Raw genomic sequence first — 20436 nt, 5'->3', positions numbered from 1 at the left:
TTATAGTGAATTAATGTTTCCCTGCAGTCAGTTAGCAGGCAGGAATTGGGAGGTACTCTTGACCACCTCTTCCTTTGCTGCCACAGTCTTTCACCAAATCATGTTAATAACACACTTTCACATGTCATTAATCTGTCCCCTCATCCCTATTCTAGAGCTTTAGTTCATGCCCTCATCATCTCTTTAGGCTAATGGAATGCTCCTGTAACCATCCATCAGCCAGTCTGCTGCCCTGCATAACAGCTCTAAGTTATCAGCTGATAAATTAGAAAAACATTAAAACACTCCATAAAGGCCCCTAAGATCCTACATAACCTGGTCCCTGTCTGCCCCCTTCAGTTGGTCTCTTTTGAGGCTCTCACCTTGAACACTAATCGCAGCCATTCCAAATTCCATACAGTTTCCTAATCGCACCAGGCTGTTTCCTGACTCTTTGCTTATGTTCACGTTGTTCTCTGTCTGAAAGTTACTCCTACTTTCCACCTACCTCCACCATGACTCTCCTCTGGAAGGCAAACATGTACTAATTTTTCACTACTCAGCTCCTGTATACAGAGGTCTTTCACTGCATCTGTTACACTTTATTGCACACATCTTTCTGCAAGTCTATTTTGCCATGATAGAATGAAAATCCTCAAGTGTAGGCTCTGTTTTACTTTTTTTTTTTATATCTTAGAAATTTGCTAAGTTTTAGAGCAATAGCAGATACTTAATACATGTTTATTGAACTTATGGATGAAGTGATAAAAGTTAATACCTGGGTTTTCAATAGGTATTGCAGGTGGAAGTCATATTTTTTTATTACTGTTGAGAGACACAGTCTGGAAAAGAAAAAAAAGAGCTTGAAATTGGGTGGGAAAACTTAGCTCATATTATCTTTACCACATTTATCACAAGTTCCATTTTGTTCACGATTCTATATTAGGCATGGTATAAAAATTACAACTGTTGACATAATTTTAAAAGTATTTCAGATGGATGTCTTACAAAGTTTTTACAACTTGATACATCATAAACATATTTGAAAATTTTATAACTCAAGAGAAATCCATGACAAATTAATCAAACATCTCAAAGACTGATCATTATATCTGTTTTCAAGTCAATATGTAAGTTGCAGAGGGATTCATAAGCAGACAATGGCAATAATTAACAATAAGAAATGTCAAATATGCAAAATCTTATAGAGACTTGCATTCAGAATTAATGGTATACATCTATAATAGATGAGGTTGTCTCTGACATCAAATCTCTGAGTTTTTCTTTCCTAACCTTCTCTAATTGCTCCAGCTTTATCTGTGGTTAGGTGAAATAGATGTGATTTGAGAAGAGATTCTTCTGGGCTTCACTGTTCTAAACTACTTTCACAGAAATTATTGACTATCCCTATTTGCCTGAAAATATCTGAATTAAGTTGAATAATGGGTCATACAACACAATGCATTAAAAAAAATCAATATATTTACAGTAGTTTTTATAGTAGCCTTCTCATCTTTTATTATATCATCACTTTAGCTGAAGTCCATCTTTCAGTTCAAAGGTAAAATGCACAGAATATGTAAAACTTAATGAAGGGTGTTATGTATTGAATTGGGTCCCCTCAAAATATGTGTTGGAATTCTAACCCCTATACCTGGGGATGTAATCCTGTTTAGAAACAGAGTTTTCTTTGTTATGTTTTTTGGATCATACCCAAGTAGGGTGGGCTCTAAATCCAATCATCTCTGAAGTTATAAAGAGAACAGATTAGGCACAAGGAAGAGTATACCTAGGGGAAGACAGATGGCAGGTGGGGATTGTTTACAAGCAAAGGAACACCAAGTAACATCAGGAGTCACCAGAAACTAGGAGAGGCTCATAGAAGAATCCACACGACCAATACCCTGATTCGAACATTCAGCCTCCAAAACTGTGAGAAAATAGATTTATTTTCTTTAAAGCCATCCACTTGTGGTATTTCTATTACAGCAACAATAGGAAACTAAGACAAGGGGTAGGAAAAAAATAGCAAACGACGGAGGTCAGAGTGTTTTTATATAAAGCCTGATCCTAAAACTGAAAAGACCCTCAACAGCATGCCTGCTTCCATACTTTGCTATTAGGCATTGTATCTATTTCATAAAAAAACTACTAGGAACTAGTGAAGTTATGTGATTTGCCCAGCTTATAAGAGGCAGTTAAGTCTGGGAAGAGGGAGGCTGAAATCAAATCTTCCTGCCATCACTGCTTAAACTTTTAATGACACCAAGAAGTGGTCTGAGAAGGGCAGGCAGAGTCACATTGTATGCCTAGAAAGTAAAGGCCTACAGTGACCTTTATGAGGCTGAAGATGGGCCTATTCTAGATTTGTTGTAGTTAGGTGCCACAAAGTCGGTTCCGACTCATGGCGACCTCAAGTACAACAGAATGAAGCAGTGCCTGGTCTTGTGCCATCCTCACAATCATCGTTATGCTTGAGCTCGTTGTTGCAGCCACCGTGTCAATCCACCTCACTGAGGGTCTTCCTCTTTTTGCTGACCATCTACTTTCCCAAGCATGCTGTCCTTCTCTGGGGACTGGTCCCTCCTGATAACATGTCCAAAATATGTGAGATGAAGTCTTGCCATCCTTGCTTCTAATGAGCATTCTGGCTGTACTTTCTCCAAGACAGATTTGTTTGTTCTTCTGGCAGTCCGTGGTATATTCAATATTCTTCACCACCATCATACTTCGAAGGCATCAATTCTTCAGTCTTCCTTATTCATTGTCCAGCTTTGACATACATATGAGCCAATTTAAAACTTAATGGCTTGGGTCAAGTGCACCTTAGTCCTTTTGGTGACATCTTAGCTTTTGAACACTTTTTTAAAGAGGTCTTTTGCAGCAGATTTGCCCAATGCAACGCGTCGTTTGATTTCTTGACTGCTGCTTCCATAGGCATTGATAGAGGATTCAAGTAAAATGAAATCCTTGACAACTTCAATCTTTTCTTTGTTTATCATGATGTTGCTTATTGGTCCAGTTGTGAGGACTTTTGTGTTGTTTATGTTGAAGTGTAATCCATACTGAAGGCTGTGGTTCTTGGTCTTCATCAGTAAGTGCTTCAAGTCCTCTTCACTTTCAGCAAGCAAGGTTCTGTCATCTGCATATCGCAGGTTGTCAATGAGTCCTTCTCCAATCCTGATGCTGCATTCTTCATATAGTCCAGATTCTCTGATTATTTGCTCAGCATACAGGTTAAGTATGGTGAAAGGATACAACCCTGACACACACCCCTCCTGATTTTAAACCACACAGTATCCCCTTGTTCCATTAGAACAACTGCTCTTGATCTATGTACAGGTTCCTCACGGGCACAATTAAGCTTTTGGGAATTCCCATCCTTTGAAATGTTATCCACAATTTGTTATGATCCACACAGTCCAATGCCTTTGCGTAGTCAATAAAATACAGATAAACATCTTTCTTGTATTCTCTGCTTTGAGCCAAGATCCATCTGACATCAGCAATGATATCCATCATTCCACGTCCTCTTCTCAATCTGGCTTGAATTTTTAGCAGTTCCCTGTCAATATACTACTGCAGCCGCTTTTGAACGATCTTCAGCAAAATTTTACTTGTTTGTGATATTAATGATATTGTTTGATAATTTCCACATTCTGTTGGCTCTAAATAGCATTATTCTAGATAGCATTTAAGAAAAAATAAGGGAGGGGATATAATTCGGGTGGATAAGTGCTGATGAAGAGTTTTGAGTTTTAGTTGTGGCTGTGAAAATTAAATATCTGTACAATGGTTTAACAAATTTTCTGTTTATTTCCCTTACCCAAAAGAAGTAGAACTGGGAACAGAGAGCCTCTAGATTGCAGTCCACCACTCTAGAACAAAGGGGTGGAGGCGTTAGAGCCTGAGGCTAGTCCGTCCCTACCAGAGCTTTCGCTGTGCCCTGATTCAACACTGTGGGAACCTGCACCAGTGGTCAGGGACCCTGCAGACTTCTCCGAGGGGCAGGGCTAAGGCAGGAGACAATGAAAACTGCCTTGTGCCCTTGTGCCGGTCACCTCAAAGCCTCCTTGCCACTCGGTGTCCAGGTAGCAACCAGTTACAGGTCATAACTCTCCACCAAGACAGTCTGAAATAATCCTCTAGCTCACCAGGGATTTCTCACTTTTTAATGAATTTGCTGAATTTGATGTCTCTCTCTCTGTTATTTTCTGGATAATTTATTTTGGAAATAGGAAACAACAGCCTTTGTTAATAGGCCATCTTGACAGGAACCTTTACGTGATCTATGTGATAAGCCATAAAATCAAAATTTGGATCAGATTATGTCTAAAATCCTTTCTCACCCTAGCCATTCTATGATTTTATGGTATGAAGTAGAATATTTTGGGAAATAAGAAAGAGGTGTGCATGGGAAGGTACAATAGTTTAATGAAGGTCATAACCAGTAACCAGTTGCTGTTGAGCCAATTTCGACTCATAGCAACCCCATGTGTGTCAGAGTAGAACTGTGCTTCATAGGATTTTAAATGGTTGAATTTTTGGAAGTAGATTGCCAAGCCTTTCCTCTGAGGTACCTCTGGGTAGACTGAAACCTCCAAATTTTTGGTTAGAAGCCAAGCACATTTGCACCACCCACAGATGCCAATAAGGGCCATTGCTGTTGGCTGATATTGAGTTGGCTGCAACTCATGGTGACCTTAGGTATAACAGAAGAAAACCTTGCCCAGTCTTGCATTATATTCATGATCATTGGTATGTCTGAGTCTATTGTTGGTCCTGCTGTATCACTCCATCTCACTGAGGGTTTCCCTCATTTTCAGAATCTCTACTTTACCAAACATGATGTCCTTTTCTAGCTATTGGTTTTTCCTGGTGACGTGTCCAAAGTAAGCAAGCTGAAGTCTTGCTATCCTTGCTTTTAAGGACCATTCTGGTTGTATTTCTTCTAAGGCTTGTTTATTTGTTCTTCTGCAAGTTCATGGTATATTCAATATTCTTGGCCAACATCACAATTCAAACGCATCAATTCTTCTTCTGTCTTCCTTTGTCATTGCACAGCTTTTGCACGCATATAAGGTGATTGAAAAGATCATGGCTTGGGTCAGGTGGACTTTAGTCCTTAAAGTGATAACTTTGCTTTTTAACACTTTAAAGAGGTCTTTTGCAGCAGATTTTCCCAATGCAACATGTCATTTGATTTCTTGACTGCTGACTCTATTAACATTGATTGTTGATCCAAGTACAATAAAATCACTGAAGCAAATTTCTGAGAGATCTGATTTCAGTCCTGCTACTAATGACTTGAGTGGGCTTGCGTAAGTTATTTAACCTTAAGAACTTCAGTTTCCTCAATTCTGAAGTAGGATAATATTCATCATCGTAGGACTGCGATGAGAATTAGATGAGATAATTAATGCAAAACATAAGCTCCAAGAAGTGATGGCTCTTATAAATATTCCATAAAAAAATGTTTTATCTCATCTTATATTTTTAGTCAAGCTTTGCTTTAGAGACTTATGATACATACATTCCCCACTTTTTTTTTTTCCTAGTTCAGCTAGAAGCAGCTTTAATTCCAGATAAACTGAAACCACAGAACTGATATCTTCTTCTGGTTTAGCTTCCTGGTAGGTCTATTCCTTCAAATAATATGTGCATACACTTAAATATCAGAATCAATTAGAGTATGTTGTTTAGCTGTCACTTGATTCTTCCTATTTGAATTCACACTCCTCTGTTTATGACATACCAGTTATCAACAGGGAGTTCCAGAAATGAATATAAAGCAGGAGATGGTGACTTCAACAGTATGGAAATTCAAAGAGCTTAGCGACACAAGCACACCTCAATTCACAAAATGAATGAGAAACAAAAAATCTAGGAAAATTGTAATAACCAGTAGTAGAGATATTTTAAATGAATGTTAGATTATTCTGGAAGGTGTCAGCAGCTCTTCAAATGTATCTGAATAGCTGTGAAGAATAGATAATTATTAATGGAATTTTCCTAAGGGAGATTATCTATTAAAAGTACAATCGCTTCCACGGTACTTATAAAAAGGTAGTTTCTACAATCAATGGAAAAATATTGTGATTTGGCATTGGAGAACTCAGTCAGGAAGTAGTCTTAGAACAAAAATAAAATATCTTACCTGGATAATTTCCAAATATGCATATATTCGAGAAGCTGGTTCAGATAAAACTGACTGTGGTCATCTTCATGCTGTAGACAGCAGAATATATTAATATTTATAGAGTGAATAGGAATGAGTACCCGATAAAAATAGGTCTGTAACTTCCTGCTGTCATTTTCTTTACCTCTTTTGATGACCCTCATTCATCATTTTTACTTTGTCTTAAAGCCCTTACAAGACTACCCTTAACTGTATAAGCATTCTTTCCAACAGTAAAACAGGAAGCTGAGCTTTGATTGAAGATAAACCTAAAGGACAGTTGAAAACCCACCTGGCATCGCCAAGGCCAAACATTAATTTCTCCTAGTATGAAGGCAGTACTTTAGGAGCCAGTTCTACCTACATACATGATTTTTTTTTTTTTTTTCCCTCCCTTTTTAACATTTAGGTCATGGATGCCACGGTAGTATAAAACCTTAACAGTTTGTCAGATATGCAGGTGAACTCCTGTACTTTTCAGCTTCACCACATCTTGCTAGCAATATGTCAGTGTGACAGAGCTTTCCATCTCATGAACATTAAATTGTGCTAATGAATGGCAACTACTTACAGGTATAAATTCTAGGAATTATCAGGTGGTAGTCTGTTTTCTCCTGAGATGAGCAGGAACAGTCCTATGGCCCACATGCATGTTGTCTGTCTGTCTGTCTGTCTCTCTCTCTCTCACACACACACACAAACACTACTTAACTCCTTGACCAGCTCTTCTAGAACAGGCATTCATGAACATCCTTTGCAAGACGGCAGCAGAAAACGCAATATACTCCTATAGGGTCACTATGAGTCGGAATCAACTCTACAGCAACGGGTAAATCATCATAATCACACAATTTCACCACATGGTGGTGCTAAATTGGAGAGCCAAGAGAATCTAGTAATACCTGGAGTGTGTAATCTTGTGTGTCAGTAAATACACAATCTATTTTTAAAATAGTCTATTAGATTTTTTTAAAGAAAAATCAGGGGAAATACTTTTATATGACTTAAGGTCAAAAGTAAATTAATTTTTATATTAGGTTGTTTTGTAAAGAGGAAGAAAGTAGCTAAATTACCTAGAAGGGCAAGGTCATCACTATAAAACAATACTCTGTGCACTGTTAAAAAGAAACACTTTGTAGCAATGTTCAGGTTCTTAAACACAAGAGACTTGCTCTCTAGGGGTTTACATCTAGGGTTAATTGGATGGCTGAAACTATTTTTACTCACACACTAATTCCTGGAGGAAAGTGTGGAAATGGTAAGATACACTTTTTTTTTTTTTATTCTGCAACAGAATACGTTAAACTTTAGTCATGGAAAAAAGATAAAAGAAAAGGGAAAGTAGAAAGTGAGAAGCAGAGTCAGAAGTGGTAGTAAGATTTGCACTGCAATATTTGGCATCTGCCTTCTCTCAGAAGTTAAAACCAGAGCAGCATATATATAATATGAATTATATTTATCTTTGTATGTAGTATAATCATATTCATTTGAAAAACTACTTTATTTGGTTCCCACAGATGCTTTGGTGGGGGGCGGGAGACTGGCCTTTGTTATATCATCATTTACTAGAAAAAAAACTTATTTAAAGTAACTAAAAGAGTTGAAGGAAAGTTTCAGTAGCTGTTCATGGGATATATCGTGTTACCAAAGCTAAAGGCAATACCTTGGTCTTAAGGGCAAAGTTATTGTTAAAGTGTTTTTTTTTTTTTCCTTGTTGATATGCAAAAATATACTACTACAAATTTCTGTGGATATTCCCTTCAGCTAGAATAAAAATCTTGATTTTTTAAATTAATATCTATAATATTGCCAGTACTTTGAATTTGAGAGAGAGAATGACTCAGTCATTCATATCACATCTAGTTAAGATAGGGATTATAAAATTTTGAATTTTAAAATGACCTCTAAAGAGTGTCAACACACTTTATGAAGAATCTTGTGGAATAAGAATTAAACTATCCTATTTTAGTATAATACAAGTAAGTATAATATAGGAAAGCACCTAAGATGAATTGAGCTTTGCAATGCCTGTCACAATTAGACAACTAAAGTGTTTACTGAAAAGCAAGGGCATCAATAAATTCAGTAAAATGATTATCATTATATTCCTAGAACTATATGAAAAAGAATACTATCAAGCCAATTTTATTGTTTTACTAGAAGGAAAATATAATTATTTATAAATGTTCAGCTTACAGCTTAAATTCTGAAAATCAGGGAATTTTTACACCATTTCAAAAAATAGAATCAAGAGAGGAAAATATTCACTATCTTCCTATCATACGTATATATAAGAAAAGAAAAATCAAGGATCAATTGTTTTAAATATAGCAATTCAGATAATGAAGAGGTTTTACAATCGGATAAAATTCTCAGTTATATTAAACTGATCAGTATACCACATATATTCCAGAAAGAAAATTTTATAAAACTTTTATAAAAATAAGAAAACATTTAATTTTTTTGTCATATATAGGATTTGTGGTTGGGACCATAATATATCCTGATCTATGGGTGTTGAAAGTTTACAACAAAAACTGTGATGTATCTGAGCACAGCATATACGTTATTTTGATGTAACATACTAACGTCCACATCTTTCAGTTTTAATTAGGTTTACTGAATTGTTCCTCCACTATATTATGAGATTCTTGAAGGCAAGTACTATGGCATTTAAAAAGTATTCAATAAATATTTTTTGAATGAATGAATTACTATTTGATAATATACGCAAAGTACTTAGCACAGTGCCTTGAAGTAAACCCTTAAAGATTTTAATGAAATGTCATGTCTTCTCCTTTGGAATGTGATGCTCAAAATTCTGAAAGAGACAGAGTTTAGGCAAATGGAGACATGGGGTGCCTTTATTATATTCTATATGGAGGCCATCATTACTTTCTAATCAGGAGTCAGAGCCAGTTTAATACCCTGGACACTAAGCTCAATGAGGGCTAAGATCTTGCTGATTTTGTTCACTACTCTATAACTACTCATCAGTATAGGGCCTAGTACACAGCAGTCACACAGTAAATATTTATTGAATGAATGTAGAATATGCCAAAACCTATGCCATCAGACACATTATTCACTCTTAAATAACAGTGTCAGTGCTAGGGAAAGCTGTAGATGAAAACGTATTTATACTCTGCCTATAAGTTACCAAATTGGCCAAGAGTTGGTAATATTTACTGTAGGAGGTAAAGATTCATGAGTTGAACCATAATGCATAAAAGAATCATTTAACTTAATTCCATCTCTGATCCAAGTAACTTATTTAAAAATAAGCATTTCTGCTGACAACTATTCACTGAATACCCAGAGATGACTATATGCTTGTCCCTGGACATTGGCTGGTCTTATAACATAGTGACGGAGACCTGGTGGTGCAGTGGTTAAGAGCTATGGCTACTAACCAAAGGCGACAGTTCGAATCTACCAGCTGCTCCTTGGAAACGCTATGCGGCAGTTCTACTCTGTCCTATAAGGTCGATATGAGTCAGAATTGACTCGAAGGCAATGGCTTTATAACATAGTGAGCTCTACAATCAGACTAGCTTTGCTCAATCCCATACCCCTTACTTATGAGCAGTGAAACTCTTGACTTTTCAGTACTTTTATATACGTATGATGGAAAAATAGTTATTACTTTTTTGCCCCAGAACTATTGTGAATTAATACACGTAACAGTGGCCGGAACCTGATATATGCTTATCATGGCTACTTACAATTTAACACCCTTCATTTGCCAGACTTTAGGCTGGGTATATGAATATCGGAGCTCTGTGACACAGTGGTTAAAGTGCTCAGCTGCTAACCGAAGAGGATGGCGGTTTGAACTTATCAGCCATTTCACGGGAGGAAGATGTGGCAGTCTGCTTCCATGGCGATTACAGCCTTGGAAACCCTGTGGGGCAGTTCTACTCTGTCATACAAGGTTGCCACGAGTTGGAATCGATTTGACAGCAACGGCTTTATTTTTGTTTTGTTTTGTTTTTTAATGTGGATATAGTTGTGGAAAACAAAACAAAGCAAACGGACACATACACACATAGAATTTTGACCAACTGACATGAAACTCACATCCCAAACCTTTGAGAGTAGCCCATAAATTCCAAGCACATTAGTTGTCATATAATTTAACAGTATAAGGTATGGGCTATGAGCTCATATCCAAACTCCTCTGCTTTGCTTTGCTTATATAATTATTATCTTTGGCAAGTCATGGAACCTCTCTGTGACTCTGTTTTCTTATTTTTAATAGTATTCGCCTCAGAAAATTGCTGTGAAGGTTAAATGTGATAACGTTAAAGTCTCAGACATAAAAGTCTCAGACATAAAAGCACATGCTCAATACATATTATCTTAGAATAACAGAGTGATACGGATTTTAAAATAAACCTTAATTTACATGAGACTGAAACATTAATGATTTGTGAGTTATTACCAATAAGTTTCTTTTTCTTCTTTTTAGCAACATGCAATTCCTAAACCAGATTAGGCATTAGAATTATACATTTTTCTCTTCTTCTATTTGCAGTAAAACATGATGATTTTAGCTTATCCTTCCACATTGTGGGCAATCAGAAGAATCTTAGGTTTATTAATATTGAGGACACTAGTTGTAACTTTATAATGTTTCTTTGTGGAGAATTCAGGTGCAGAGCCCTGGAGCTGTAACACCAGATGAGCTGGGTACTAGATCCAAAACATATTTCTAAACAATTCTCTTTTGGCCTCATTATGTTATAGTCCACATAGATATACTGCAGCCTAACGCACCACCTGGCATTTTTTATAATGGAAAACCTCCAATGAGAAAAAAATAAGCATGCACTTGGAAATCTGTTATCTGATGTAAATGACAGGGTGATGGGATTTTTGCTTAAAGCAGGTAAACTGGAAGATTCTACAGACAAAAACTACCAGAATATCAAAGTTCACTGCATACTGTGCAATCTGGGTTGGAAGGAACTCAAGATATCACACAGGGAATAGAATTCGTATCTAACAGCATCAAACAGTGTCATTAAATCACAGTAATCCCTTTCTAGGTAGTTTTATTATATATATTGTGAATATTAATCTCTCCTGATTTAAGCTGTATTGATACACACACAAGAACAGTCTTCAAATAGAACAAAAATCATGTTATTTTTCTCCCTTCAATGACTTCCCCTTTATACTTTCTATTTTATTCATTGATAAACTGATACATGGACAGTACAAATATGAAGACCTTAAATTAGTTTCTCACATACTATTTTTCAAAGACACCAGTTTATTTGTTATTATACTGAGGTTGCAGGAACGTGTTCATGTAATTGCTTCAGTCCAAATTGTTAAGAGACATTCAGATAAATATTTCATTATTTTTAAATGAAATATGCTCAAATGAAAATGTATTTATTAATCCATATAATTCTATATTAACAAAAATCCATAAAGATAAGAACATTGTTCTTAAGATTATCAGTTTGCTAATTGAAATCAATCCTAAAAAAGTCTTACCTTTCTAGATAATTTTCCTGGAGCTTCCCTATTTTTCTGCAGATGAAGCTGCACAACAGTTTTATCTTTCTGAAACATTTTGTGGCTCCCCAAGCAGTAATCACTGAAGGGGAAAGAAAATGAACACACTTATTTCCTCCCATAACACCCCAAGCATGTGTTTTCTTCTCTTGACTTCATATCCTTTCATTTTTGTAACATAATCTGGAAAAGTTAACTGAGAGGTGTACCTGTGTGTGCGTGAGCTTGCACATATGTGTAAATATATATATAATAGAAACCTTCAACATATTCATTTTAAAATTACAACATATTGCAAATATGTTAAAATGCATAATAAGTTAGAAACCCTTAGAATCATAATAGTAACTGTGATAAAGGAATATTTTAGATATTCAGCGTTAGCTTTACCCTGCCACCTCACAGCTGGGAGGTCTAACTGATGCCACAAAGTCTACGTGAGGACCATTGTATCAAGGAAGAAGAATGGGTGTGGAAGGAATGGCATGGGCTTTCGAAACAGATTTACTAGCTCCAGACCATTGCCAGGTCAATTAAGCTACCCGAAACTCAGTATTTCCATCTTTAGAGTTGGGATATTGATGTCCACACATCAAAACACTGACAAGAAAATTAAATACAAAAAGTACTCCCATGTGTTTCAGAAATTTCTAAAGGCAAATTATATTCTTCCTTTCTCCCTTCCCTCTCTCTCCCTCTTTTTGTAAATATTTATTAGGCACCAATTAAGTGCTGAGCATAATGAATTACTGTTCTGAAACATATTGTTTAAACAGAATCTGAGTCCTCCTCTGTGAAATGAAGAGCTTTTACTATATGGGTTCCTTTACTGCTTTAAATTTTGATATCCCTTGTGGCTTTAAGTTATTAAGTAAAGGATAAATCATATTAATGCTTGGTGTTTAAGGATCCTGGTTAAATATATGAAGGATTTTAGGATAAAAAAAATCTTGTAACTGGGGGACCAAGTTATTTCATTTAACCTGAAAATTCACTAAATACTTGGAATCACTTATTCCCAACAATGTCAGACAAATGGGGCATTACTCTGAGGATATTACTCATGTCTCTGTAAATAATTTTAATTAAAAAAAAATTTGAATTTGAAATATTTTTTAAATTAAAAAACTTCAGCCCTATTAATTCCCCAGAATAATGACTATTAGTGTTCTCAGTGTGTGTTCCACCCCTAACCCCATCCGTCCTATTAGTCTAACTAGACTCCTGTTCCAGCGCTATCCATAGGGCTTTTATATTGATCCCTGAGTTGTTTTCACTGCTGCCCTGGGCACAGACATGGCCAGTATGTCTACTGAGTTGTGTCTTGAGTCATTGATTCCTGCCTTCCTCCTTCCCAAAGTTAAACTCTATAGACCAGTCTTAAATCTTTTGAATGTACTCAAGTTTCTCTCTCTTTACCTCCCCTTACACAAACTCCACTTTTCATAAGTGGGCTTTTTCTTTGAGTTCTGTTTTCCTGCTCCTGTCCTGGGAACCAATTTCAGAACAGTGCCCTACCTCACTCTTCAAGATTCCTTTCCTCAGTGTGTAGAAGTCCAGGCCCTCTACCCTAGACCAATGAAATAAGCCCCTTATATGCCTACTTTCTGCTTTCTTGGATGGCTTTCTTTATTTTACTGCCCTGTGTAGTTATCTCTTACTAGGATTGTCACATAAAATACAGGATGCTCAGTTAATTTCAGATAAACCATGAATAATTTTTAGTATATTCCATGCAATATTTGAGACATACTTATACTAGAAAAAAAAAAACATTGTTTATTGGAAATTCAAATTTAACTGGAGGTCCTGTATTTATATTTGCTAAATCTGGCAATGTTACACCTTATTTATTCTTTACTCTTTGGTGCAACTCAATTGCCTAAATTTCAACTAGAAATGATTATACCCTATGATCACTCCCAGTTGCTGATTCAGAGGAAGCTTTACTGCAAACTGACCTAATCTGAATGGCCCATTTTACCTGGGGAAAAAAAACACCTAAAACTAGGTCCTGGTCATTCTCTTTGCCTCAACGTGCGTGCGTGCGTGCGTGCGTGCGTGTATGCGTGCGTAGTGGGTCTTGGGTAACCAGACTTCGAAGGTTTCTTTTTCCCTACATTTTCACTCTTTAAAAAATAAAAAAGTAACAGTATATGTTCTCATGGAAAACATTAAACTGTGCTAAACTGTACAAAGTAAACAGTTAAAAATTCTCCCTTCCTTTTTTTCCAAAATAACAACTTCCATGAGTTTATCAGTTTCTTTGTATGCTCAATTAAATAAGCAAACACATATATAGTTCTGTAATAAACAAGAACATTTTGTTTTAGCTATAGCTAGACTTCTTTAAGCTAATCTTTGAGACTTTGCCTTTAATCAGATTATTTTAACTATTCCACTCATAGTGATATCTTCTCCTATGTTATTTTCAGTTTATATTAACCATGTTTGTTTCTTTTTAAATTTATTCCTTTCTTTGTTGAGATTAATTGAGTCTTCCTTGAGCTTCTCCTTCTTGTATTTATCTTTAGAGGCTCGGGAGTTATAAACATGTTTTAAATCTTCCAATGGTCACTCTAATTTTTTAAAGCAAAGGTATTTTAAAGCTTTTCAATTACAATCTTGATTTGATCATTATTTATTCTGTACTCTCACATAAAGTGTGCAGCTTAATTTGACTTTAATTCAGTCCTTTCTCATTGGCCAGCAAATGCTCATGTAGAGATCATTTCAAATTATAGTTCCAGATTCTTTAACCATTTACACGATGAAGTCAGGAAAAGTAATAGACCAGTTAGTTAAAAAGTAAGTTAAAGATAGGAATTATAAAGCAAATAGATACCTCAAAACATTTTCTTTCTTAAACTAAAAATCAATAGCCAATAGTCTATGTTTTGATGTTAGAACAAAGCCTTTGATATTGAATGGTCTCTTGATTAAAATTTTGTGTCATCGTTCTGGAATAAACCACACCTATAAGTAATTATCTCTAATATCTATTTTATCTTCTTTAGTGTAGAAACAAAAATTTAGACTTGAAGAACAAGCTAAGTGGGAATTTTTTTTTTTTAGATTTTTATAATTATTGTTCTAATCTTTTACACTTGTGTCACCCACATCTAATTCAGCAGTAAGAGTGTTTCATGATTCTCCTCCAGCAATTCTCTCTAAAAAGTTCAACTTATCTTTACAGAAACATTAGCTTTCTTTTTTCACTCATACTTCGTCACATAATAATTCATTAAATTTTTAATTAAAATAACAATTGGAACTGGCATGAAAAGGTTTAGTAGTAAACACAATTGACTCTAGGTATGTTTACAATTCAGCTAATGGAAACAAAGTGCATAGGCATAGGGCACTTTATAGTAAACTATTTATTGTAGAGCAGCGATTCTCAAAATGTGGTTTGCAGAACCCAGGGGTTCCAGAAGACTCTTTCAGTGGGTGCATTAGGTCAAAATTATTTTCATAGTAACAATAAGATATTTATTTGCCTTTTCCATTGTTTACACTTGCACTATTAGTGCAAAAGCAATAGCCTTTTAGCACAAATCAGGTTAGTGACATCAAACCATTCTAGTAGTCATTGCATTTATCCCTTCCATGTATTTTCAGGAAAAACAAAATGTCCACGTTACTTAAGAATATCCTTGATGAAGCTGTAAAAATTAACTTTGTTAAATCTCAATTCTTGAATACATCTCTCTAATTTTCTATATGACAAAATGGAAAGAACACATGAATCAATTCTGCATACTAAAATATGGAAGCTGTCTCAAGGAAAAACACTTGTGTAATTGCTTAAGTGGCAAGATAAAGAATCCACTTTTCTCATGAAATAAGTTTTCTACATAAAAGAGTGACAGAAAACTATGGTTATGTGGACTTAGACTTGGGTATTTGGCAGTCATTTTCTCAAAAGGGAAACAACTGGACTTTCAAGGAAAATCGGAATTTTGGAAAATTTGTATTTGTCACTGGGAGCTTGCCAGCTTCCCCCATATTTAAAGACTTCTCTGATGAGATCAACAGTAATATTAAAGAATGTAATTTTTTGCTATTGTATAATAAAATATATCAACATTTGGAAGATGTGTGTAACTCAGTGAATAAATATTGTTCAAATGACCAATTCATGATGTTTCAAAATCTTTCACGTATAAAAGATCCTATATGGTGCCAGACAGACGAATGGTTTCTGAGTAACCTAGTGTGAAAAGTTCATTGATATGGTTTCATATTCCACATTGCTACTAACCTTTAAAATGCTATCACTTACTGAGCTGGTGTCATATCAAAGAAGAATATCCACAATTATCTGAAAAAAGCTATTAAAATACTCCACTCTTTTAAAACTTCGTATCTGTGTGAGACTGGATTATCTTCTACTTCAACTGAATCAAACAGTGCAACAGATTGAATGCAGAAGCAGATAAGAGTATTCAATTGTCTTCTATTAAACCATTTAAAAGACATCTAAACATGTAACTATGTCACAATTCTTATAATTTTTGTTTTCTAGCTTAGTTGTTTTCATAAAAATACGTTACTTGAATTCAAATGTACTAAGTTTATTATCATTACTTTTAATTGAAATCATAAATGCATATTTAATATTTTCTCAATTTCAATTTTAATATGGTGAGTATTGATTGAAATAACTTCCTCTCTCCCCCACCCCCGACAAACCCTTCGAGGTATTAAACAACTTCAAAGAGTTTAAAGGGGTCCTGAGATCAGAGTGTTTGAGAACCACTGTCCTAGAACATACAGTGAATTACAGGCCTCAGTTACTATGTTTTGTAAAGGAAATGAAGAGTGTTGATTCAGTAAGCTACCTAAATGGAAACAGATTAAAAGAGCCTCTAGGAGCCCTTGTGGCACAGTGGTTAAACGCTGAGCTGCTAACTGAAAGACTAGCAGTTCAAACCCACCCAGGGACTCTGAGGGAGAAAGATCTGGTGACGTGTTCCAGTAAACACTACAGCCTCAAAAAACCTATGGGGCAGTTCTACTCTGTAGCAACAGCAACAACTTTTTTTTTTTTTTTACTTTCATTAGAACATATTTGGTTACTTGCTCACCATTGTTCTGTACTCCATAGTGTTTCATTGTTTGTCTTGTTGGAGTACAGCTTCAAGCAAGTCTTTCAGAAACACAATTTATGGACACTAAATGTTTCTACTTTTGAAAATGTCTATTTTTATATGGCCCTGAATGCTGGTTTGGATAGTTCAAGCATTCTAGGTCAAAACAATTTTCCCTTAGATAGTATCGTGATATTGCTTCACTGACTTCTAGCGTCCATTATAGTTTTTATTTAGTTATGCATCTGGTTTTTATACTGTTACAGTGCATCTTTAGATCTCTCTACCATAATACAAGATTTCTCAGTTCTTTTAAAATGACGCACCCTGTTCCGTAATACATGTAGGTTATTATTTATTATTTAACCAATCCTCTATTTTTTTAAATAATATTTTACTGAGTTTTTGGTGAAAGTTTACACAGCAAGTTAGGTTCCCATTTGACAATTTCCACACAAATTGTTCGGTGACATTAGTTACATTTATCGTAATGTGTCAACATTCTCTTTGTGTTCAGTTTGTTCCCTTGTTTCTTCTCTATGCTTTTGATTAGCTTCTGTTTTTCTCCTGGCAAGTAGAGACCCACAGTTGTGTCTTAGATGGCTGCTCACAAGCTTTTTAAGACCCCAGACATTACGCACTTCACTAGGGTGCAGATCATTATTTTTTTAACTATGTTACGCCACTTGACTGAGGTGCCCCAGGAGACTACGGTCCTAAGCCTTCAAACCTAGAAAACCAATGTTGGAAGGTGTTTGGTTATGTCTAAGGTATATCCATATTTGTGTCTTCAATGACTATATATGCCTGCACCCACATATTTGTATTTACATGTACCTATAAACACTTCTATCTGTTCTCACCTATGTACACACTTGCACCTACCCATATACCAATTTGCCTGTATCCATCCATATGTGCTGAAACACTTTTTTTTTTTTTACTTTGGTTGTCCTGTGCTCACTACATCCACATTTGGTGTCAAAAATAATTAGTCCCCATCCTCCCTCTCCCTGATAACCACCAATGAACACTGGTCTCTCTATATCTATCTATTCTTGTCTTATAAAAGAGGGATCATACAATATTTGTCCTTAAATAGTTGAGTTTTTTCACTTAGCATTATGCCTTCCAGATCCATCCATGTTATCCATTGCATGTATGTACCACAACTTTCTTATCCATTCATCTGTTAATGGGCACTTCAGTTTCCATTCATTTGCTATTGGTTTGGTATTGGCACCAAACCATTGGCACCAATGGAAACCGTGCCATATAAGTGTGCGCACGTCTGTCATGTCAGTATTTTTAGGTCTTTAGGGTATATACCTAGGAGTGGGATTGCTGGATCTTAGGGTAGTTCTATTTCTAGTTTTTTGAGAAAGCACCGTACCATTTTCCATAGTGGTTGTAACATTTAACAGTTCTACCAGTGATGGATAAGGGTTGCAATCTCCCCACATCCTCACTAGCATTTGCTGTTATCTTTTTTTTTTTTATCAGTACTATTTCAGCTATGGTAAGATGGTATCTCATTATAGTTTTTTTTTTTTTCTTTAACAAATAGAAATTTATTCTCTCACAGTTTAGGAGGCTAGAAGTCAAAATTCAGGGCGACAGCTCCAAGGGAAGGCTTTCTCTCTCTCTCAGCTCTGGAGAAAGGTCCTTGTCATCAATCTTACCCTGGTCTAGGAGTGTCTCAGTGCAGGGACCCCGGGTACAAAGGGCACGCTCCATTCCCGGTTGTGTTTTCTTGGTGGTAGGAGGTCCCCCTCTCTCTCTGCTTGATTCTGTCTTTTAAATCTCAAAAAAGATGGACTCAAAATACAACCAAATCTTGTAGATTGAGTCCCGCCTCATTAACACCACAGAGGTAGGATTTACAACACATAGGAAAATCTCATCAGCTGACAAAATGGTGAACATTCACACAATACTGGGAATCATGGCCTAGCCAGGTTGACACACATTTTTGAGGGACACAATTCAACCCATAATATTAACCCTTTCACCGGTGGACTTGGATAAAATGTCATACTGCTTTCTGAACAACCGTTAAGGGACTGGAGGAAGTGCAGAGGAGTTAACGACCCTACAGGTAAATGGAAAATGGATGGGATGATGCCAGGTCTGCTGAACAACATGCCGTGTGTCTTTACAGTGGTGGCCAGCATGGTAATGTCCTGCATCACATTTTTTTCTTGTCTGACGTTCCTTTTTCATTTACCCTCACCACTCTGGGCCCACAGTTGCCTGTTTAGAAGTAGAGATGTGGTAAATACAAATTGAGATGTGCTGTAAGTATAAAATACACACTGAATTCCGAAGATTTCATATTAAAAAACATAATTTAAAACACCTCCTTAATATTATTTCTATAGATTACATGTTAAAATAAATTTTAGATATATTGGTTTAAATAAAATAGGTTATTAAAATTAATTGTACTTTTTTCACATTTAAAAAAATTGGCTACGGGAAAACGTAAATAAAAAGGAATATTTCTGTTGGACAATTTTATTCTAGAGGACATGGACTAAGGCAGTAAGTAACTTAGGCAAGAAAAGAACAACTAGTTGTTGGCAATGGAGTTGTAAAGGCAGAGGATGGGTTGGAAAAGAATTTAAGGGGGAAGAACTGTTGAAACAGAAATGACTGGCTATGCAGGAAGGGGAAGAGGGAACAATGAAAGATAGTGCCCAGCTTTCTTAATGAGGCAACTGAGTTTCATTCACAGAGATGAAAACGTAGGTAGAAGAACATGTTGGAAGGCAGGACTAGTTAGCATGAAGCATCTGGTTGTGAATTCGAGGTGCTTATGTGTCACTCTAGTGAAGCTGTTTAGTGGCCCTTCAGTGTGCCAGCTGGATGTGCAGGATAGGGATCTAGACAGGAGATGAAGAGCTGGTATTGACTGACACCACGTGAGCCCAGGGAGAGTGCGCAGAGTGAGAGAAGCAGAGGACACAAACAAATACATTCATGACACCATTTTAGATTGTGATCAGTGTTACACAAAAATTAAAACAGGATCAAAAGACAGTGAGGGATGGGGTAGGGTTGGTGGCTACTTAGGCTTGAGGATAACTATGATGGGAGCAAGGAAGTTTGCTGGGCAACAAAGAGAGAGGAAGGGCACTCTAGACAGAAGCAACATCAAGTGCAAATACAGAACTGTGAAATAGTCTGGCAAGTTCAGGGAAGAGGCAGGAGCATGGTACTGTTGGAATATAAAGTTTGAGGGATGGAACGGGAGAAGCTGAGTGGGCACAGAGTGGACAGTTCATGAAGGGCCTTATATATATATATTTTTTAATTGTACTTTAGATGAAGGTTTACAGAACAAATAGTTTTTCATTAAACAGTCAGCACACATATTGTTTTATGACACTGGTTAACAACCCCATGGCATGTCAACACTCTCCCTCCTCGACCTTGGGGGACTTTTTTTTGGTGAAAATAATACATAGCCAAAGTTACACCATTTCAAAAGTTTCTACATGTACAATTCAGCAACATGGATTACGTTCTTCCAGTTGTGCTGGTATTCTCACTATCCTTTTCCAAATTATTTCATCACCATTATCTTCAACTCACTGCACCCTAGGCTTACCATCAAACCTTTTGAGTTGCTGTTGTCAATTTGATCTCACATAA

General features: G+C 36.1%; 1 protein-coding gene across 1 annotated transcript in view; it reads right to left on the bottom strand.

Annotated features, from left to right (window-relative positions):
• PIK3C2G (phosphatidylinositol-4-phosphate 3-kinase catalytic subunit type 2 gamma) overlaps positions 1 to 20436 on the bottom strand; it is a 417122-nt gene that overhangs the window by 354978 nt on the left and 41708 nt on the right. The window contains exons 5-7 of the mRNA XM_012559647.2: positions 11666 to 11768; positions 6137 to 6207; positions 758 to 821 (exon numbers count right to left, since the gene is read on the bottom strand). Of these exons, the coding sequence (XP_012415101.1) occupies positions 758 to 821; positions 6137 to 6207; positions 11666 to 11768 (238 nt within the window). The remainder of the gene's footprint in view (positions 1 to 757; positions 822 to 6136; positions 6208 to 11665; positions 11769 to 20436) is intronic.

Source organism: Trichechus manatus, unplaced genomic scaffold (genome assembly GCF_000243295.1).
Source record: "Trichechus manatus latirostris isolate Lorelei unplaced genomic scaffold, TriManLat1.0 scaffold00289, whole genome shotgun sequence".
In the NCBI taxonomy this organism is placed as follows: domain Eukaryota; kingdom Metazoa; phylum Chordata; class Mammalia; order Sirenia; family Trichechidae; genus Trichechus; species Trichechus manatus.
Note: the sequence above shows the minus strand (reverse complement) of the source record. Positions and strands in the feature narration are given on the sequence as shown.